Raw genomic sequence first — 23,976 nt, 5'->3', positions numbered from 1 at the left:
AGGATATCGTTAGGTTTAGGCTTTTTTAGTTGGCTTCTGAGTTGTTTAGGATATTCAAATAATTAAAAAAGAAAGAAAGTTTTGATAAGATTGATGTGCGTTAAGTAATGCATAAAATGTACGAGAGGAAAAGGGGATGAATCAGATATGTTCCCCATTTTTGATGAGAGTATGTGAGAAACGTAAGATCAAATCCCTGAGAGGGAGCCATATTAACCGGAAGTCCTGTGACAAACAGGCGTGATGTGTAATGAAAATTAAATCAAAATTAAGAATATTTCAATGTATCATTCAACTATAACTTACACATGTTATTCTAAAGCACTGGGACACTAAATCTCGTTGAAAATTCCTTACATACTGATAAAATTCCGTCTTTTTCTGATGTAATTTGCAATTTGTGCAAACATCGAAAAGTACTGACTCGACCCAACATTATTATAGTCTTGCTTTGAATTGTCCTTGCCAACACCGCCCCATACAAATTACACCAGTCCCCGTTGAGATGCTGAGGATGGTTTAACCCCAGTAGTGGTTACAGTAATACGTATGTTATTAATTGGGGACAATTTACGATTGTGCGTCAATAAATCACCCACTAACACGAACACTAGGGCCAAAAAGCTTTATCGAAATGTTTAACGAACCTTTAAACCTTTTAACAGAACAAATCGACCGGTATTCTTTAACTGCTCATTGACAGAAATTGTCTCCATACGCTGGTCATAATAACTGTTATTAGTAAGATATATATCTCCCTAACTAGGTTGTTTAATTGACATATAGACCTCGGGTTGATTTCGGCGATTCCGTTTTTGTTCGGCCGGAAATCATCCCGGAACGAATAGTCATGTGATGAAACCAATTGCGCGAATCTGGGACGCCATTAAATAATTTGTTTTGACTCAACGATGGCAGTATGCGAGAGATGCTTTACATCAAATGGCAAAAATCTCTATGACTGTAATCGACCTTTAATTAAGTGATCTTGTAGTCACTTCAACCATTGTAATTTAGTGCTGTTTTACAAATAAACGCTTTTAGAATCTTTTATTAAGATTCTTAATGTTTTGCTATCTCTGCTTTGACCTGCAATGAAGGATGATCTTAATTCTCATAAATGTTGTTGCCAGACAACAGGAAATGACCAAGGAATTTCAATTTTTCCCCTACGATAATACAAACGTTACACTTTATTTTCAAAAACATAATAAACTTATTAATTACTTTGGCTTTACATTTCTATATTTGTTCGAAGCATAGAAGAATAATTAAAAAATCTAACAATAGACAGAGAATATTAAATATGGCAAAATATTTTAATTTTCAAATGCCATATCAACAGAAAATTCCAAAGGCTGCCCGAAGGCCCTAGTTCCACCCTTTCCTTTTCCTTCAAAAAGAAGACGCCTAAAATGTAAATTATATTGCAAGCTTAAGTTGTGGCATATTCTGTGAGGATTTTTATCATGCCAACGCATACCGTGACACGGGACTTCATTTTTTGATGTCTCTTCCGAAAGATCCGTGACTTTTACTTCTAATGCCAGGCGCTTGGCGAAGGAACAGTCACTATCTATGTGTTTACATTCTTAGATTTGACGCGGAGAACGAGAATCGAACCCTGGCCTTTCAGTCACTAAGCGAACGCCATACCACTAGGCTACCGTAATATGTAGTGAGAGGCAGATACATCTGTGTCGTTTAAGGAGGTGATCAATTTGAAAATATTAGAATAATCAGAAAAAATGTGAGGCAAAGTAACTGAAAAAGAATATCATCATAACTGCACCCAAGTTCTATCTCGATATGCTTCAGTAAATTTACTGGCAGAATCCCACATTTAAATTCTATTTCCACATTATATTTTCTAGTTCATTAGACACTTGGTTTATATATTGGTATGATACATAACTGATTAAGCATCATATCGAAAGTCTACTGTTATAATGCGTATGAAATTCTACTGTAAATTTTGCAATATTATTGAAATAACTTAGTTTCTTTAATTTAAAGATTTACAGTACTTTAGGTTCATCAGACTGATACAAATTGGAGGATAGACAGATCCCTGTTTAAGGAGGTAGGTGAGACATTTGCTGTTAGTTGCGTGACGCGAATTTGGGAACAACCACATCAGACGTAACTGTATTGCTCGACGAGAGGGCAACGGGTACAGTTAAAATGATTATGTTTAAATTAACAAATTTACAAATTATGGAGAGTACATGATTTCTTTGTGATTTATGTTTTGAGACATAAGGGTGGGACTGCAAAAATATGTAAAATTCAAAAGTTTACACATCAAGAGATGTGTAGGCGATTTTATCCTCCGATTCTTAGGATGTAAGCTATTTTTGAATTAATTTTTAATATGAGGTCTATTTGAATCAAAATGTTACAAACTACAATATATCTTTAAAAAGATTTTGAAATGGACTAAGTGATGGACCCCTTTTGATATGAAAAAAAGTGCGTTCGAATTAAATAACCGTGAATTCTTAATTATGGTTGCAATATTTGAAAAAAGAATAGATCATGCAATTATCACCGACTTTACTTTTTCACATTGATTGTTCTCAATAAACAAAGACAAATTGAGAAATGCCAAATTGGTAATGGAATTGCATTTTCTTTAATTGATCACTAAAGATCAGTTAATAAAAAAGAAAGGAAAGAAAATTTAATAAATCAATGCATTTTGTCATCTACACCGACCCGCTAAATAGTTTCGGAAACTTCGCCTTATCTGCGAAAAGAAACCATAGTTATCAAAATGTCTAGAACCCATCTATTTATCATTAATGCTTTCTCACTTAGAGCAACCTTTCAGATCAAATACTCTATCAGAGTTTTATTGAGCTCTAATTTGAAACTTTATTTTTCATTAATTTGACCCTTGTTGTGAAGTCCGGATCTTTTGATTCCGTGGAGAGAGCGTTAACATTTATCAAAACAGGCACTTCCGGTAAGAGTTTGGATGACCTAAGTGCATTCTATGTATTCAATTATTAACATTGAGAGTTTATGTACTCTATTGATTTCCTTTCAGCTAACTCGTTAAAGTACTTTAAACGAGGATTTGCTATATCCACATTTCTTTCTGTTGACACTTATGTCAGATACTAAAGGATTCGATGAAAATGGTGGTTATGAAATTGCTACAAATAACTTTAAGTAGTGGAAAATACATTTGAATTCCTTTTGAAGTAAATATATATAAAGACAATCTTCGATTCACCCCTCATTATTATTACCCGATCGTATTTATTTACGTTTTGGAGAAAATTCACAGACTTGAACAGTTATATGTAAGTACTGCTGAATGCTGCTTGTATTTCATCGTAAGTGTACTAGGGTTAATCCCTTAGTTATTTCGAATTTAGGCATATGAATTAATTAACAGTACGTATTTAATTTCAAAGTTATGCTTTTTACCTAGATCTGTGGGGATTAATATATTACGTTTAGCTGTTTAGCCTCAATATGTCCGTATTATATACGCGGACGCAAAAAATGGAACAGTGAAGAATTTTATTTCGCAAGAACATGCAGTATTAAAACACAAATGTTGAAAACTAAATTATTCACACCTTTGTATATCAACTGCTCAATCAGGCATAATTACTGTCACCAACCGTAACGACAGCCGCCAGGGAGTACTTCAATATAACCGTTATTAAAACAACTCATTATCACCTGTGGGGACCAATCAGTGGCTTCAATATAAGCGAAATTTCAATATAACCGATTTCAATATAACCGTTATTTTAATGCAAAGAATATGAGAGGCAAAATCTGGGGATTTATTTCTAATTCAAAATAAGCGGAATTTCAAAATAAGCGAGTTCAATATAAGTGGAGTAAGCTGTATATATATACTGTTATATATATATAATTTACCAGGTGCAATAATAAGGATTTTTTCCCTTGTTAACTTAATTTTTGTACAAATTCTAAGACCTTTCAAAAATATCCTTGAAGATTAGTTCGTCTTTTTAAAATAATACCGTAACAACAAAAGCCTTTTCAAACTTATAAAATATAAGCAAAAAGACATTCTTGGTCAGAAATGACAATTTCAGGCACAAATTACTTTTCGAAAGGGCCAGCATTCACTAGCTTATACTACCTAAAATATAACCATCGTGTTGGTGCAAAGAACGTATGGAATATTAACGTTAAGTATTAAAAAGACAGTTGGTATTTATTGATACACATTTACATGTTAAATGATTGCCCTATGCAAACAAATATATTTTGATATTCCGCGGTATATATCTAAAAAACAGGCACTTTTATAAATCTTATCTGGAATGCAAACTTCGTTAAGGTATAAATGTTTTTTCAAAGCCAATGCCGGAGCTTAACTTTGCTCTTGGTTGAAGGAGGATACCTTTTGACCAGAACTTTACTATTTCACGTGCATGATCAATACCTTTAAATCCTTGCATCAAGATGTTACCTGATGCTATTTTATTAATAACAATTTATCAGAATTACAAGCACACAATTGCCAAAGACTCCATCTTCGAACAATGTCTACATGCTGGGAACAATGACGAATAAACAATAACAACAGCTTAACACCCAATAAAAGTTTTAAGGAAAAGAAATTCTTTTATTTAGAGAAGGAGAGATATTGGCCAATTGTGATAATTGTCAATGCCATGTGTCACATCCCTACTCATGGTTTTGTTATGTTTACTTTCAACAGATCTGTAATAGATTTGAGCGTTATTTTCCATGTTTAACAAATGTTGCAGGAACAAACACAACAGCATATAAGGTCTATTCGTGTGCTGAAATACCAAATTTATGGATATAAATTGTTATGGTAGTTATTATTGATAGCTTCTATATCCGCCACATATTTTGAGTTCATTCATCGTTAGTTCCTTTTGTCAGAATTTAGGCTGATTCATAACGCCATATAAAATCACTAAATCTGCTTTTATAACCCCACTCTCAACTGTTTGACACAGTCTGTACTCATTCTAGACCAAACCATGTATTAATCCCCTTTCTCACAATATAAGCGATAAATTGATACAAATGCAAGGTTTTTACCAGGGTTGTGCAAATATCCATTTTTTAAAGAAAAATTTAGATGATTTTTTTTTAAATATATCAAAGAGATGATACATTGTGTTAAGTCTTTTAAATAATAATTCGAACGATTTTATTTGCGAAGTATTTATTCGGCAATTAAAGAGTTTACTTATATTCAAACCCGAATTTTAAAGCTGTTAACAAGAATTTTTGTACAGACGAATAATGACCCCCGCAGAATAATGACCGGGAGTCATTTTGCGACCCGGTCATTATTCAACGTCGAAAAATGACCCCTGGTCATTATTCGACGTCGAAAAATGACCCTTTTGCCTGTAGAAAAAGTGGCATCACCCTTAAAATCTGCATAGTTTATCTAATTCTTAAGGAGGGATTCTTGTCTGGTTTCTGACTAGAGGTATATTTGCTTATACAGGGTGTTTCAGCAAACATGTCCCAACTTTGCGGATTCAATTTAATGTTACACAGTATTAATGTAAGAAATTTTTTGCAAAAATGAAAACCACATAAACTAAACAGTTTTATCAATATGAAATTTGAAGTAATTCTGAATCAATTAATTTTTAAGACAGGTATTTATAAAGTTTGAACACCAGCAGCAGTTTTCAATTTAACGTCATTTTTTATGTGTTCGAAAAAGCCGCAATGTATTAAAGTCAGCATCCTCATTTTGTCTTTGAAGTCCTGTATGACATATATTTTGACACCATTTGAAAAGTCTGCTCTTTAGCAAGATGGTTTACATATGAGTACTTCTTTTTTCAAAATCTTATGCACTAGAATTGGTGATTTTGGAGATTTTCTGTTCGTATTGTTTAGTTCAAAAACAAACATAGATCCATTTTTGGAGGAAAAAACCTGACTACCTGATTTTTGAAGATGTAATCAAAACTTCAATGGAAAAAATAAAATGACGTTATTTTATATTGTTTGTATCACAATTATATTGCCGGAAAATGTGCTATAAAATACAGATATAATTTTATAAATATTTTATTATTGTGCAAAAATATAGACATCAAAAGTCGGGACATGTTTGTTGAAACACCCTGTATGTTTTATGTAAGAGATTTAAAAGATCATATTTTTCTTTCCTCATCACAATTGTACAACTTTAAATAGAAATGGTAAACTGAATTTGAAATCTAGCAGGGACTATATTTTTGGTGGAATGGCGGCGTATGAAAATATCTTCTTTTCTGCCTCTCAAAATAATTATAGAACAATGAATTTAGTTATAATTTTTACACAATCAAAGACTTGAGAAAATTTTTAAATGTAAGTTAAATTAATAATTAGGGACTAAAGTTTAAAAATATATCAAATAAATATGATTTTCCAAACAAACTACAATTATGTTAGCATTTAAAAGCTTCCAATCTAAGTTCAGATTTGAGCCAAAAATCCGTAAAAAGTGTTTTTTCTCTCTTAGTAAACGGTCAAAACTTTTTGTTTTTATATCATTTTGTATCTTTATTTGACAACTTTACCATATGTGAAAATAAGAAAAATTTTAATATAGGAAGCATATAAAAATAACTAAAATATCTTAAAATTTTAAGAAAAATAGAGAAAATTCGGATCAGCCAATATCTATTTTAGTTAAATTATTTATGTCAATTTGATAATATCATCTTATAGACCCTATATGGTAATACCTCTTTATGCAAAAAGAAAAACATTTAATTCATTGAAATAGAAGTAGGCATCGCATGATTGGCAACAGTAATTTTCTATTCTTAATGTCCAGGGAAAAGGTACTGACCTTGACCTGACCTTGCCTCTAATATTAAACGGTCAAATTTAATCTAACTGATACCATCACTTAGTGATATTGTCTTCTTGATTCTGTGAAAATTTCATTGATTTGTAAATATACGAAATAAGTGTTCTTATGAGAAGAATCCCACCTTAAACCAATGGATACACAATATCACAATATGTGCAATACACAGTATAATGAGTAATGTTATATGTATTCATTTAAAGTAATATTGCACTTTTAATTCATCTAACAAGTATTCATACCGAGTTCTTATGCAAGCAATAAACTAACCACCATTTCTAAAAAAATAAATAAATAAATAAATAAATAATATTTAATTATAACGATTTGATAAAATTTCCTGATAAATAAATTCTTAGAAATGAATTCCAAAATTTTAATTCAGAAAAAAATGCATTGTTAATGACGACTAGGAAATGTGGATATATCATTCCCCTTTTTTTCTATTGCTCAACCGGATCCGTAATACAGAGATTTAATTTATGGCTTGCAAAACAATTGGGGCTACATCAACTATCGCATTACGTTATTTTAGAATAGAATAGAATACCTGTAAAAACTTAATTCTTATAGCCACTGAATTTGGCCTAGTCATGGTCCTAATCATCCATCCCCACTGGACCGTGTTCGCTATTAGGTACAGTAGCCTGACAAATTTAAAAAGGCACAGTCACGGGACCGTGTCTGGTACTTGGTACGGTAGACAGACGGGTCTGAAAATCGTAACTGAAAAAACTGAAAAAAGTCACTGAACTGTGTCTAGTACTTGGTACAGTAGACAGACAGGTCTGAAAATGGCACAGTCACTGGACCCAATCGCATCTCCTCGGGTCTTTTCGTCAAGCTCGGAAAGACACCTCGCATGTATTAACATATCACCAGGTGTTAAAATTTTGGAAAAAAAATTGACTTACTGAGTCGCTTCCTATTTCTTAAAGTATTGGAAAGACAGAGGTGATTGTCATTTCCGCCGTATATTTTGGGTTATATTTTTAAATTCAATAAAATAAGCTCCATACTCTACAAATAAGAGAACTCCCTGCATTTATTTCATTGTTCATGAAAAGGGGGTTGTCGTGGATGCCTACTACAACATGAGGTTGTTTTTCTGCTTGTCGGGAAGACCCGAGATGTTGCGAGTGTCTGGACCGCTTACTCGAAATACTTCGGTGTTTTTTAAAAATATTCAAGAAAGAAAAAAAAAGATTTTGTAGTGTTTTTATGTTTAGTCTATAATAAGTAATGAAATATAAATGTCATCGTCAGTTTTATCCAATACTTACAATCCATTTATACTTTACCTATATAACTGCTTATCAAATATTAAAAGTCCTAGAAAAAACTCAGTTGCATTTTAGGTGTAAATGCAGTGCAATACAGAACGTCACCATGATAGTGATTTCGTCACCACGATAGTGTTTTAACCAGCTGAAATAGTTTTTATGTGTATACATAAAATGGTTAACAACACATCAATATGTATAACCAACGAAAATATTCGCTTTAAATTATTTTGCTTTTCACCGTGTCAAAAATCACACGAAATGCACTGTACATACATGTACAATGTTTTATATTAATGAGCGATTCCAATCGTTTATATATCTACTTATTAGATTATGACATGAAGCAATGCCAAAGAAAAAGAAAATATCAATTGGAAATTTTACTAAGAATTTTATTTTGGTGATTTCCACGCATTGTTTATTATTCATGAATTTAATATATCACTTTAAAAAAGCTTCTCCAAATGACTTTTACCTTCGACCCACTAATACTTAAGTGCAAACCATTTCGTGATCGTTTTCCCCGTAATTTTAAAGATCAAAGTCATAAATCACCCCTAAATACCCCTAAATACCTGTCCAACCCAGCTTCTTCTCTGCATTTCTTACCCCAGTTGACAAATGGCTTATTTGTGACTGGCCAAAACGCTCATCCGCGAGAACAAAAACCGCATCACAACGAAGGTGATCATTACGAGATGACAAATAGCTTACGATTCGTAAACATGCATATTAAAAGTCCGCCCATTTGTAATTATACCGACCTGATATATTAATTAAATGTTATTAAGCCATATTGTCGGAAAATAGATGGTAAACTACCATTTAAGGGGAAGCCTGATACCCCCTTTCTTTACTAACAAGGCTGCTTGACGTTGAGGAATTTCAGCTTTTAGGTCGAAAATTGCAACTGCGATAGTCTAATCGTAGAGACTGTCGAGAGACAGGTATTTTTATTTTCAGAAAAGCTATTAAATATTGTGAAAAAAATGAATAATTGTCGCTGTTTTCCCTTCTTTTTAAATTTTCAGTTGTAGCATGTTTTTTTGCGGTAATAGACTTTTTTAATTTTCCCCGTTTAAATGTACATGTGTATGATGATTTTATTCTCAAAATCGAGAAGATGAATACATTCCGCTAATTAAATAGAAATGTAATTATATATCAGCTTCTTAAATTTTCTCTTAAATAGAAGTGTCTACAATACATCAATCTGAAATATTTCTTGTCAATATCCATATATCTTGTTGTAAATTTTGAATTTACTAGGTGATGTAATTGCAAAATTTACAACATGACAACATCATGTTGTATCTTTTGCATTTACCTCCACCTACTAAATTCAAAATTTACAACATGAGACATATCAGAATTTCAAAATCCCCATCTCTTTTGTTTCTCTCAGTATTATTTTGCTTGCAATTTAAGTAAGCACAATTTTCCTTGTTTAACATAAACTTTCTTGTTAAAAGTCGTTATTTTATGAATCATTACACTTTTAATTAGTTGTCAAATAAATACGTGTTGATTCTAACACGTATAAAATGTCTGGAGAAAAACACGTGTTTTAAAAAATCATGACATCTACTGAATCTGACATTTACTATACTGGTAAAGGTTTCGTTTCTTTTCCATGGTCTTTTCTCTATCTGTATATCCATTCTTCTCCTTAATTATCTTAATTTGTTTCAGATTTAGTATCACGTTTCTCATCCCCCTAATTAACCCGGTTCGCGTCTCTTAAACCCTGGTACGGTGTTGGGATAAATGACCCTAACATATGTCAGAATTTATGTTTAAATCTTAAAATTTTTCCTGAGAAAATTTGTTTTTAATTGGAATTTCATCGCCAATGGATTTAAACCTCATTTGTTCATCATAAAACAAACTAGAGAAAGTAAGTGGTTTATATCACAAGCTTGATAAAAATTAAGTTATTCCTAATCATAAGGTCAAGAAAAATAGAAATTCACTGACAACAACTGTGAGAGAACAGTATTGGAAATCCTTATATTCCAAATACTAAAGGAAAATAAATAATTCTATACAGCTAAAATCAAAGTGAATGTTTTTAATTTAAATTCCTTCCTAATTGTCATTTTCTTCCTTTCGGTTGAATTGCAGAATGTTCCCCTCATCCAGAAGACAAATTTTATCCTATAGTACTCAGCAAACGCATGTTCTACCACCTTGTTATATAGCAATTTTCTCTGATACAAATAATTCTAACATTAACAAAAGCTGCATGGGGATTTATTTTGTTTATTAAAACAGCAAATTAATCATAACGATTAACTGAAGAAGAAAAACCACGTGCATTATTGCAGCAGCTACATATATCTTGGACCGTCCGTCCGTCTGTTTGTCCCAACTTCTCTTATATCCCTCTATGTGGACTGCAAATACATGTAATAATACAATTATTAGCATTGCCATGAGGATGAGTAGCAAGGTTTTGGGATTTGAATTCTCTTTTCTTTGGTCCACATGAACCCAGAATGATTTGTTTCTAAATGCAAACTTTTGAATCCTCCTCTGTCATTTTTTGTACCTGTTTTTGAAGTGGGTCGTTTAAGATAAAGTAGTGAAATAATAAAGTTTTTTTTCCTTGTGAATGATTGGTATAAAGCCATAACCCCATTATTTGTTTGATGCATGTTTCATTTGACCTATCACGTAATACGTTTATGGTCAAGTAAGATTTTGCCTTGTTTTATTTAAAATAAGAGTAGGAACATCAAGCATTTCTACAAAAAACCATTGCTGCATGGATATGCCATCTGAAGGTAAAAATTTAAAAATTACACCTGATGCATGACCTCTTGATATTTTGTGCTTGAAAAATCGGGAAACGAGATTTTGGAGTAAAGCAATTCCAAAGCTTGCAAAGATATCAACACTTAGCATACTACATAGTATAATTCTGAAAGATTTTTAGCAGGTCCTTTTTCATTTATTTACAAATTCTGTATTACCTATTTTACTAAATCCGTGTAGTTGCATCTGTAGAGACATACACTGTTTTCTTTGGACACTTCAAGTAGTGTGTATAGTGTTTATAGTGTATTACCTTTAAAATTTTGACAATTATACATTTTACTTCAACTAAAGGTATATTGGTATCTAAATTACACTAGTTATGATATTGCAGGTTTAGCTTTTATACTAATGATTTTCTGAAAGAAATATGGTTTGTAATTAAAATACAGACAATTTCAGCATACCTTGCGGGGCAAAATTTGATAGAATGAACTTTTAAGCTTTATAAAGGAATACCAGTCATTTAATCTGGATGTTATCTCTCTTATCGGAGGGTCAATGTACCTAAGTAAAAAAGAGGTCCTACCTTTGACTCAAAAATTTTGCATTTTAAGATGCAAATTAAATACTTGTAGGTGGCCTTTATTTTCCTTATGATTGAACAGGTCAAAATACCTATAGAAAAAGTAAATTGCGAAATACATGACATTGTACATGTAGTTACAAGTCTCTCATAGACCAAACTTGCACAGAGGTTGCATCTTCGGATATATTCACCTATGATGCTGTACCCCTATATTTTCCAGAAAAATGACCAGGCTATAGTTAAACAAGGAAAATTGGATTTGGGTAGAAGATCGAATATGAAAACTTTTTGTACCCTTCACCCATGTAGACTATTTCTCGAGTTAAGTCGCTGCTCTACTTTTGCAATACAAAATATTTCTTTCGGGAATATAGACTTTGAAGTCATAAATACACCGTAATATTATGTGTTTTTACTGTTCAGAATAAACACTCTTGATGAATTAGAATTTACAAATGTCAAGGCGGAATTTTATATTTGGAAATATATCGTGCATCTTTGTAAATTAGAAGTGCACTGTAAGGATGACTCACGAGAACAAAAAAAAATAATTCCGAATTATGATCGCTCATTTGAAAAGAGAATAAAGTATGATGATTTGTGCATAAAGATACATGTATTGAAGAAAATACGGAAATATCCTTTCTTTCAAATTTGATATCCAGGCAATCTTTTGCGAAATTTGTAGCTAGTTGTGTTGAAATTTAGATATTTTTTTTTCATGCATTTTTAAAAAATTAAAAGTGAATGCTGATAGTTTTCAATTGTCAGAGTTTCCTTGAAGTATCATACCTAATGAATTTGAAGGGAGCATGAAGATTTGCAAATTCATCCTAGTAAGTTTTAAAACTGGTTCAATAATCCTCTACTACCTATCTGCATTATATATTCCTCCGAGCAATTTACTCTTGGGTTGGGTTTCAGTGAAATTACATCAAATTAAATATCGGTGAACTTTAGTGTTTAATAGGTTTTTTTCAGGATTTGGTATAATTAATGGTATAATTTTTATATATTTTCCTCTTTACGCTCTCTAATACCAATCTCCATCCTTTTGTATCTGGTGTTACGAGTATTTTTTAGGATTAAGTGTATAAGATGATAAAGTATGTTATGTTTGTATTAATTTTCATGTACATGTGTATAAGATAGATTTCTGTCCATATTAAAGTGAAATGACCGAAGTAAAATTACAACTAATCATTTGACCTTTTGGTGGAACCTCATGGCGCAGAGTAACAAGTGCGTAAGTCAAAAGTGAAGTTGTTCTGAAAGTTGAAATTGTTCTAAGGATAAAATTTTAGTTTGAGTACCTAGTATATAATAACATTGCAAAATTATACAAGTAGCTTTGACCCCATTGTAGCAGAGTAACAAGTGCGTAAGTTAAAAATTAATGTTGTAAAGACAAATTATAATTTGACGAACTGTAATGTTTGTGTTGGTGTTCGGCAAGGTGAAAATTTATCTCCTTTCTTGTTTTCCTTATATATCAATGACCTGGAAGGGTTTCTATTAGATAAAAAATATTGTTGGCTTGCTAAGCATAACAGATGCAACTGAAGAAAAATTATATGCGCACTTTATGTGTATTTTAAGCTTTTTATTTTGTTATATGCAGATGATATTGTTATTATGGCTGAAACAGAGGTAGATCTGCAAAATGCTTTTTATTTGTATTGTTCACAATGGAAAATAACTTAATGTTAATGTTAGTAAGACAAACATTTAATATTTTCTAAAGTACAGTTTAACTTACCAATTGAATGTTAGTTATATCTTTTTGATAAAGTTGTTGTACCAATTTTGACTTATGGCTGTGAAATTTAGGGGCACGGAAACCTTGACATCATTGAACGTATACTTTTAAATATTTTTAAACATATTTTCCATTTAAAGAGTAATACAACTTCTTATATACATGTAGTGTATGTGGAGACTGGGCGATTCCCATTGTATATAAATGTTATATATGTATTATATACATACAAATTTATATAAGATAACTGTATTTACAAGAATGGTCTCTTTGTGGTGAAGATTACTTGCTTCGAATTCTTCAGAAAACAAAATTGTCTGTATATTGTATAAATATATTTATGTTCTCAATATTTTAAAAGAGGCTGAAAAATCCATTGGCAGATTTTATTCACAAAATTTTGACCTCATGGATTTTCCAACATTTGGTATGAACAAAGTACCAGTGGCAGGAATTGGGTCCTTGCTGTTGTGATGCAAAGATTAAGCGACCAATTTATCAAAAATAGTACGGTGATATAAATAAATCATCAAAAGGCCATATCTAAAAAAATTTAAGAGTTATTGTGGACTTGATAAAAAAATCGGTATTTTTACCAAGTAAACTACGAAAAATACTAATAATATTCAAAACTTCAAAACACTACCTCCCATTTGAGACTGGAAGATGGTCAAATATATGATTTAAATGAAAGACTGTGTAAATTATATGTAACTCGGGTCAAATAGCAGACGAATTCCATTTCATTTTACAATGTAAAACATTGAGTAGTATTAAGAAGAATCTTTCACATCCCAAATTGTGTAAAACACCAAATTTACTTAAGTTTATTGAAATTATGTCAATCAGAAATTTTAAATCTTTAAAAAATCTCTGTATATTTATATCTAAAATATAATTTATATGTCCTCATTTCTTTTTCTTTGTGTGTTATTTTGCTATGTTTTGTACAAATTTTGTATATGTTTAATATTCGTTATTGCAACATATATTTAATTTTCCTTTCACGATTGACTATGACGACTTTTTATACACTGTGCCTTATGTACCACTGATTTGTTAGTGTGAGCGTAATAAATGAACTTGAACCACCTAGTATATAATTACATTGCAAAAATTATAAAAGTAGTTAAAATTTTACACTATAGATCTCTAGACGATGGTGATGTTTTATGAGTTCAAAATTGAAATGTTTGACATACTATTTAACAGAAAAATATCATTGAGTAGAATTTTACCACTGGTTTTGGGTTACACAGGCGAGCATATACTGACTCTGGCATTTATTTTGTTAATGCATTGTGTCACATGACAGCACACGTGATGCCAAAGGATTTGAAAAATTATTTGTCTGTTTTTCAGTTTCTTCATGCTAACTAGTCAAAACTGAACATGACATGTTGATTGCATGTGCTGTGTTGCAGATATTTATACCACTGTCAAAATATACCTGTTTATTTCTTTGAAAAATCTTTCAAGGTACTTTAAAATTTTAAAGTTCTTTTTGCGTCATTTTAAAATCTGTAGGTGTATATTGTGGGATATGAAAATTCAATTTCTGTATCATACAGACACGTTTTCCCCTCATCATTTTCTTATTGTCTTTTTTCTACAAAATTCAGGGGATTTGACTAGATGTATGATGTTTCGCAGGTGTGAATTTCAGACCGACTTTGGTTTTGAATAGAATGTTTCAGAAATCCATCTTGGTCAGATATTGTCTTCAAACTTAAGATGTGTGAAATGAAAGGCTTATTTCCGATTGATGACAAATTTGTGGAAACGTGTGGGATAACTTGCGATTACAATAAAGGGTTCCCCATTAGGACATACCAATCGGTAAAATATTATTCAGACTTACCTCAAAACTCAAAGACTTTTGGGAAGAAACATTGCACATACAATGTGCAAAGTAAATTCATCCTTTGTCTGTCCCTTTATTCCTTTATAACGTTAACCCTTTTATCCAGTGGATGTCACTCACTGAATAATTCTTCCCCCATATCACACTTTGTATTCCGACGCCTTGTGATATCCTATGTACAAATACAACAGTGTGTATTTGTAAACATAGAAGAATTCCAAATAAATTAAGAAATAATTAAACAATAGATGTTACTTTTTCTTTATTTCTTTAACGGCATAATCTTTTTGGCGTTTTGCGGCGTATGACAGTCGACGAGAGAAAGAGGTAAAATGTATAAAGATCATGTAATATATACACATGTAATTGAAAAAAAAAATCCCATTAAAAATGATAACAGTTAACAGCTTTTGTGTTTCATTATTCATCTTTCGGATTAATTGGTCACTTATAACATTTTGCATACTATATCCAGGTTTTTTAAAGATTTTACAAAGGACATTTTGGTATGAACTTGCTTCAAAAGTACCTAATCACAAAAAATATAGACATTTGCAGCATTATAATAAACCTTACCCTAGCTGATTCTGATTTATCAAATATTGAGCATTGGTCTAGTTGGAGCTGACATATGGAGTTACTTCCTGAGCATTTATGGCTTTGGTGTGCAGACTTGCTCTTCGTGATGTAGGTACATGTAGAGTATGTGTCCTTAAGTTATCTTATGTATATTTTTTTATTCTCTGAGTTCTGCATAGCATTTCCTGTATCTCTGAAATTAATCTCGGCAACAAAAGTATCGACTGGAAATATTACGGAGTGAAATCTCTGAAATTTCACCTCATGTGGTGGATTAAAAATGCATGGTTTGTAAATAGAAATGAAAGCAGCATATTTTTCACAGAATGGACGCCGTATGACATTCTGAGTCCATTAATATTACTCCCAAGAATTTTAGATTTATTTTCATCGTAAACAACCAAAGTAAGGAACATTGATACAAGCATGAATTGTTTCATCTTCGGGAGGCCGACAGGTTAAAACAATGGAGATTTTAAGGACACAATGTTTTATTCAGATGATTTAACGTGGAAAAATTATTAATAAAAACAAAACATATTTTGTGCTTCGGTCTAATATCGTGTTAGTTATGGTTTTGTACTTGTGGAAATTTTGTATTGTAAGAGTATAACCTAATTAAATGACTAAACATTTAAATCCAGCACCAGCGGCGAAAATATTAAAAAGGGAAATTGAATCCATTTTCACAATTTTTATGGGTAGCTGTTTCTTTGAAGCGTGGTCATTTTTTTTCTATTCGTTAATAGCTAGATAATACTAAATTAATTTACACAAAATAACATGTCGCTGTATTATATTTTATTTCCAGAGAGAGATAGAGTTGTTGACTACAACGCAAAAAGTATTTTGCTAGATAATTTTCCGCTTTTGTTCTAGTCTCTGATAAAATATAAACAATTGAACCAATTTACACACTTGTGCCATCTGAATTTCATTATTTACCCCCTTTCCCCCATTCAAAGTAAATATACTATTTTTTTGTAGATCACATATCTGTATTGAACTTAAAAGAAAAAAAATCAAATGTGCACAGTAGATAAACGTTATCCTTATCAAATCGTTTTCATTTTTTCCTTTTTCTTCTTTTTCATTTCTTAAAAAAAATTAACAGAAATTGAAAAATCATTATTGAAATGGAAATGATCAATTTTATCATTTCGAAACAAACATTAAAAATGATAAAACTGATTAAATTGGTGTTTCACAAAAGAAAAAGAGACATAGGTCAGTTGGGAATGAATGTGTGATTCAAATCGGACACTGATATAATTTTTCTTACAATAATAAGCACAAGGAAAATAATTTAATTTTAAGTTTTTGAAATTGTTCCAATTATTTTTGTAAAAATATTGAATCAGTAGCGGATCCAGCGGGCGATGAGTTGGGTTCAGGGGATCCTTTTTTTCTTTTTGCTTTTCAAATATTTCTGAGTCGGATTTTTTTTTTATTTGGCCGAAGTGGGTACGGACTCTCCCTTATGGAAAATTCCTAGATTCATCCTTGACGATACAAACTTTTTTTTAGATGTCACATTCTAAATGATTTCTTGATTAAATATAAAAATATTATATATATATATATATATATATATATATATATATATATATATATATATATATATATATATATGTATATATATATATATATATATATATATATATATATATATATATATATATATATATATATATATATATATATATATATATATATATATATATATATTCAAGGTTTATACAGTGACACAGAATACAGAATAAATTCATTCGTGGGCTGTAAATCTTTTTTTTTTAAATCTTCAAAAATGCAGCAGCGATGTTGCATGTACTAAAAAGAATAATTTGGGATTTAGTAACGCCCTCCTCACAATTTTCATTTGATTACACAGGAGGAAGGCGGGGCTATGTTTCGCAAGGACAGCCTACCATTTGATAGAGATAATAGTGTGACTGCACTTTGTCACTGAAGGAAATCGGATAAGTGTCTAAATAGATTTCAGCTCGAACTTTTCCAATGTTTTGTCGCATACATTAAGATAAATCTGGATAAATACAAGTTGATGAGGAGACTAGACATTTTTCTAAGGGACCGATGGTGATAACAAAAATGGTGGAGCACAGTTTGAGAAAATCATCTGGTTTTACTATTGATTCTTTAATAGGAAAAGACTCTGATAAAACAGAGAGTTCTTCGAGTGGTAGAAATTATGAAGAGTATGTGCATTTAAATTCAGAGACCAATAAAAGTGACAGTCCAAGGCCGCGGATACAGGATCGACCAGAAAATCTGGAACGAACGCGTAGGGAACCTGTTGTACATGATTCAATGAGACATTTTCCAGATTTGGCCACAGCACGGAGGGACAGGGATTTGTTCCTTGCATCAAACCCACACAGTGCTTCAGAATCATTAAAACATTTACATGACGTTTTATCTCAAACTGCGGGGGCCACGGGAACATATTTTTCCCCCCGAATGTGTCGTCACCCCATGTCACCTTTTAATTTACATTCTATGTATCCTGGTCAGTTACCAGCCTCTACCCCTCTTCATCCCCTGATGCTGAACCCCTCCACCTCTAGAGATATCAGACATCTGCACCCCTGGATATCAGAGCGTTACTCTGGATATTACTATCCCAGATACCCAGGTAAACATATTTAACAGGTACCAGCTAATTGTCAATAGATGACTAAAATTTCAATGTCTTCTTTTATTTTTAATTTAAAAAAAGATAAATTATTTTGAGTTTAAATGCTTTTCTTCTTATTTTCATTTATTTTTTAAGGTAATTTGGTCGAGTCAACAAATGATAGATAAATTGAATATGAATAAATCATATCTTTAAGATCAATTATATTTAAACTAGCACGCTTTGTGTACGTATATAAGTAGAAAATATCATGTACCATATTACATGTTATCAGAATTTTCTAAATGAAAGTCTGTTTTACTTGATTTTAAAATACGTTTCACAATTAAATTGAATAAGGATATGATTTTCTAAAATTCTAATTGACTCCTTTTATGACCTCCTCATATTAATCGTTAGTTGGGCAAATATTCCTCTAAATTTATTATCTTATAGGTTTATATATCACCCAACCACCCAGAATATCTTGTATAAAACATATCACTTGGTTTATTTAAACTTCCCTTGCTTTAAATGTATAGTCAGCTGTTTATCGATTTCCTAAATATAAAGGAAAAAAGTTTATAAATTTCTTTCTTTCTTTATTGAATTAACAATCGCGTTTTATAATTGGATGTTTATCGTTTGCCAATCGCTTAATTTTCTACTTCTCCCACATCAGTTGGGGATTATAATATGAGAATAAAGAATAAACAGACTTTCTTTTAAATGCCCTTTCTTCATGAGAAAATGACATTTAATTCTCGTGCACGAGTGTGACTTTAAAGAAACGAGGGATTATTATTCTCTCGATATTCTACATAACGGAAAGATTATATTATGAAAAAGGAAAAGATTTAGAAGTAAGAAAGTTGCAGTGTTTTTATGTTTTCATAACAAAGACACAATATATGTACATTTACCTATGTTTAAATTCATGAAAAGAACAATCTTCATTTTTTTTTAATTTCACAAGAAGATGAAGCTTTATCTTTTTTGATTTATTATTCATATTTACTAGAAAATAATTTTTATTGCTACCCCAGATCTCTCATAAAGGTTTTTAGTCATTAACAAAGATATTTTTTTATTATTTTTTTAACAATGGCATTTTGGGATTTAAAAAAATTATAAATATATATGTGCATAGAAATTTATGATGAACCTTTGTTTAAAAAAGAGTCATACTTTGATATAATTCAATGGAATTAATTATGTTAACAAATTAAAAAAAATAGCAATGAAGCATCCTTTTTCTATTTTCATTTAATAATATTTTCTAAATATCAAAAATGAATATAATTGAAAAAAAAATAATGTCCACATCGATAGAAATGCACTAAAATACAGGTCATAAGATATAATTATATCATATCATATCAAAGGATATATTTTTTAAATAATAATGTTTATGGAAATAACTTTGAAGAAAAAAAAATTAAGCACCAGTTACAATTATTATCAAGTTTATAATTTTTTTAAGATTATTTATCAAAAGCAGAGATTTAGAACTATTGGCTCGAATTGAAAGTGATGACAAAAGATTTTATCTACAGTGCTTTTATTTCACGTAAGATATTTTTCTTCAAAGGATTTAAAAATATTCAAAAATACAGAGTATAAAACTGCTGATTTTAGTGCCTGTATCACATTGAGTGAAAAGTACTTCTTGAAAAATTCGTTGTAATGATAAATTTCCAAAGCTTTGATGTTTTCTGTCTATGGAAAATCATTCTTAACCTATAATTTATCTGTTTGATACCACTTTATTTCAATTATTGCTGTTTCATGTAAATTTCATTTGTACAGATATACATCGTTTTTTGTTTATATGGACAACAAAATGGGATGAAATACGATGTATGGTAATTAGAAAAAAGACAAAAATATGACTTAATTAATATGTATCATAGAAGTGTATGAGAGCAGAAAACAAGACTTGTTATTTACGTCTTGAATAGAATTAAAATGAAACGAGATGAAAACGCCGTGCAGCTCTTAATTTTCCAGCTTGACACTAAAAACCAATCTATTTTCTGTTTTTGCGCGCATTAGTTGCCGAAATGTGTCGTAGGACCATTCATAAACACGAAAGCTCATTAATAATTCTATGACAACTATAAAATATAACAGCTTTTGTGTTTAAAAAATACTGCAAAACTGCCTCCTTGATACGACGTTGTCCCAGGATAACTTAAAACACACTGACTCACGGAGACTAATTTATAAAGACACAATTAATTGCGATATTTACATGTTTGTACCATTATTATGATAATTATCATTTAACGTAAATTAATTTTAATCGCAGTAGTGGATTTTTCATCATAAAGACGAGTGTTGCCTTGCACTTTGACCTCTGAAGAGAAGGTCATCCTCCTGAGAATGACAGCGAGGCTAAATAATTTCCCATGACTTGTTTTCGTTTAATATTAAATCTCCCTGGTAAAATACAGCTGTTTTATAGGAGTAATAATTATCCAAGACCTTTCTGTCTTTTATGAGACCTTTGATAAAGTATGTTTCCATGAATGAAAAAGCTGATATGCAAATTTATAATTTGTTTCAAATTGCACCAAGGTTAATTTTCATTGAATGTTATAAGGGGGATTATGCAAAATTTGTAGATGTCAAAGAAAGTACATGATCAAAATGACCTTCATGCATATTTCACCGATTTATACCACGCATGCCAGCGCAAAATAGACCGTAGATTTTAAATGTAATTAAAACTTTCAGAATGCTATTCTATAATGATACATGTATATTATACTGGGTTTGTTTTTCATTGCAGCGGCTCCAGGTTTTCTTTTCCAGCCTTACAGAAAACCCAAGCGAATACGTACCGCATTTTCCCCTTCACAGCTTCTTCAACTCGAGAAGGCGTTCGAAAAAAGTCATTATGTCGTCGGACAAGAAAGAAAAGATTTGGCTGCAGAACTGCAACTGACAGAGACACAGGTACTGTATATTATGTATAGAAAAAAAAACTACAAACTACACAGAATATGCACAAATAAACAATCTATACATGCATAATTCATTTCTGACGTACAACAATGCAATGCAATAACTTATATACAGCCACAAAAAATTATTTACGGAATAGGAATGCATATGCTATAATTCATGATCAAAAACATGTATATTTACATGCATATTTGATAAATAAATAGTTTTGTGATATGTTTTCATATTTAATATTTTGACATAAACATGAGATCTGTCTCGCAAAGTAGCACATACTAGTATACTTCTCAAACCTTTGATGAAAATAAAATGGAAAACTTCGGGACAATCACATTTACATTGCAATTTTTTTTAAACTAATATTGCTTTGGAAACTAGAACCCCGATATATATTGTGATCTAGACGTGCACTGGTACAAAATTCATGATATTGACAGAAAGATGAGAAGAGATGAAATTCATTTCCACGACAAATAAAAGCCTTGATTAAATTATGGCGAGGAAAGTTGGCAATGGGTGACAATATTGCTAAATGGAGATCTCGTTACCCTCTCTCTAAACTCTGGTTTCATGAAATAACGTCCCTGATATCCGACTATAGAATGAACAAAAACAGGCGTAATTACTTTAAAATATTCGCGCGACTGATAATGCTTTAAAGTTAATCTGAATTTTATTGCCTTTAATACAATATACTTTGTACTTCAATTAACAGTCGAAGAATTATATATTTTTCCCCTTTGGTCTTCTATCAATGGTTGCATTACAGTGTCGTCTGTCTGGGTTTAGCGTTAATAGCTCGACCCCACGTTTTAAGGGAAATTAACTCGGAAATATATATAGAAATTGCTACATTGCTCTTTGCATTAATGCTTTCTATCTGTTATTTAGCCATTCCCTGCTGAAAGATCATCCTCCATCTAATAAATAGGAACAGATAAATTGCCACCGAGTAAAAAACCTATCAGAAGTATTTAATAGACTAAATTACTGCAATCGCCATATTTAATTTAGTTTCGAATGAATTGAATTCTAAGCCGTTGTCGGTTTTTGTACAATATTACAATATATGCCGATAGTTTTAATGGGACGATTCCACAGCTAATCCCCCATGTTCTGAATGAAACTATTACGATTGATTATCTATTTGATGGGCCGAACGGGAGATTAAATTACCGTCGACTGCGCACTTGTGGCCAGCCACCGCAAGATAAAGAACCCCACTTTGTTCCTGCTATCAAAAGGATTACTTTTGCAATCAAAATCTAATTAACAAGAATTCCCGCCATTTATTTGAGAGTATCTTTTCATTACAAAAATAACTGAAAACGAAAAGGCTGAAGCTGCAAATAAGAGGATAATTAGAGTTGTGCACGCTTAGTTGATATAGACATTTTCTGATAAGGTATTCCGACGCTACGCTAACGATGGTTACAGAGGTTGTCTAGGGGGTGTTGCCTTATCCTTCCCTACGGACGACGGGGCTTTGATAACCCTTTCACAGCAAATATCACACCTAATTAAAGACCAACACGAGAAATAAGTTGTCTGAATTCTGCGCTTTACTGACAGGAGTTGTCCTGTGGGAGTCATTTTGATTCCCCTTTAGCTGAAGGACAGATTAAGAATAAGGAGTGATAATGATTGTGCGTTACCCTTGTGTATTCAAAATGCTGTGATCTCTAAGTACTGGTCATTGAAGTTTAGCAGTTTCCGCTAAATCTCTCTTCCAATGTTTCAATATTTGATAAGAAAATCATAAGAATACAGTAATCAAAAGCTACTTATTATTTTCTTTTCAAGAGAGGGGGGAGTTGAATACTTATACCACAGAAATTAAAGATTTAATTGAACATTTTAGGTGAAAGTATGGTTTCAAAACAGACGTACGAAACATAAGCGGATAAAAACGGAAGATGGAGAAGAACCAAACAGTCCTGGCAAAACTTCTTCAAGAGACATGGACAGCGACGATGACAATAAAGATGACAGTGACATTAGTGACATTGATGATATTGGCGATGACGGTATGAGTCATCTTCGTGGCAACGAAATTCACCACCCGCCAGTTCCCGCGTCTGCGCACTTACTGTTACAGTAGGTGTTCAAATTTCTCTAAGTGCGATATTATAGAAATGTGAAAACGGGTTGTTATTTTAAAATGCCGACAACCATAGGCCACGAATCGGTTCTTTAAGACTATATATTATTGTAGAATGAATTCCTATTGTTATTTTGTGTCTGCTCTGTTTCCATTGTGCCACACCGTGTTGTGATCCGTGGAGTCGTACTATACATGTAATACAGATGTCTGAAAATCCCACATAAAATTGTACAATTGCTCATAATTATTTATTCAAAGAATATGTGGACAATAAAAGTTGAATTCATACATGTATTTCTTGTGTTTTTTGTTCTGAAACCTCTTTTTTTTAAAAAAAAAAAAAAAAAAAAAAAAAAAAAAAGATGATCTGGACTAGAACAGAGTTTCAAATTATTAAAAGTACTATTGTATAAGCATAGGTACGGCAAGCACATATTTTACACAGTGACAAAATTGAAGACAAATACCATTTGGCAAAGTCACATTGTGTCGTAAATTCTAATTAGTCCTAATTATACTTAGCGCCAAAACAAAAATCACTAGTTTCTAAATTTGTTCTTCTTTAGATGACACG

At 31.4% G+C, this 23,976-nt stretch overlaps 1 protein-coding gene across 1 annotated transcript; it reads left to right on the top strand.

Annotated features, from left to right (window-relative positions):
• The first annotated feature begins 17,676 nt into the window (after window positions 1–17,676).
• On the top strand, window positions 17,677–23,663 carry LOC133181189 (homeobox protein EMX2-like). Its single transcript, XM_061315726.1, has 3 exons — window positions 17,677–18,346; window positions 21,123–21,289; window positions 23,160–23,663. Exons 1-3 carry the CDS (start codon window positions 17,788–17,790, stop codon window positions 23,397–23,399), a joined length of 966 nt encoding a protein of 321 aa, XP_061171710.1. The 5' UTR covers window positions 17,677–17,787; the 3' UTR covers window positions 23,400–23,663.
• The last annotated feature ends 313 nt before the right edge of the window (window positions 23,664–23,976 follow it).

The sequence above is a fragment of the Saccostrea echinata genome, unplaced genomic scaffold (genome assembly GCF_033153115.1).
Source record: "Saccostrea echinata isolate AGI-Se365-2 ecotype Australia unplaced genomic scaffold, CSIRO_AGI_Sech_v1 ptg000008l, whole genome shotgun sequence".
Classification (NCBI taxonomy): Eukaryota; Metazoa; Mollusca; class Bivalvia; order Ostreida; family Ostreidae; genus Saccostrea; species Saccostrea echinata.
This window is presented reverse-complemented; position numbering and strand designations above follow the sequence as displayed.

Excerpts from the sequence above, each read along its gene's own strand:
- LOC133181189 (XM_061315726.1), top strand. The coding sequence starts at position 17,788 with ATGGTGATAACAAAAATGGTGGAGCACAGTTTGAGAAAATCATCTGGT. Across the intron at positions 18,347-21,122 it reads TTACTATCCCAGATACCCAG|CGGCTCCAGGTTTTCTTTTC; the intron begins GTAAACATATTT and ends TTTTCATTGCAG. Across the intron at positions 21,290-23,159 it reads TGCAACTGACAGAGACACAG|GTGAAAGTATGGTTTCAAAA; the intron begins GTACTGTATATT and ends TGAACATTTTAG.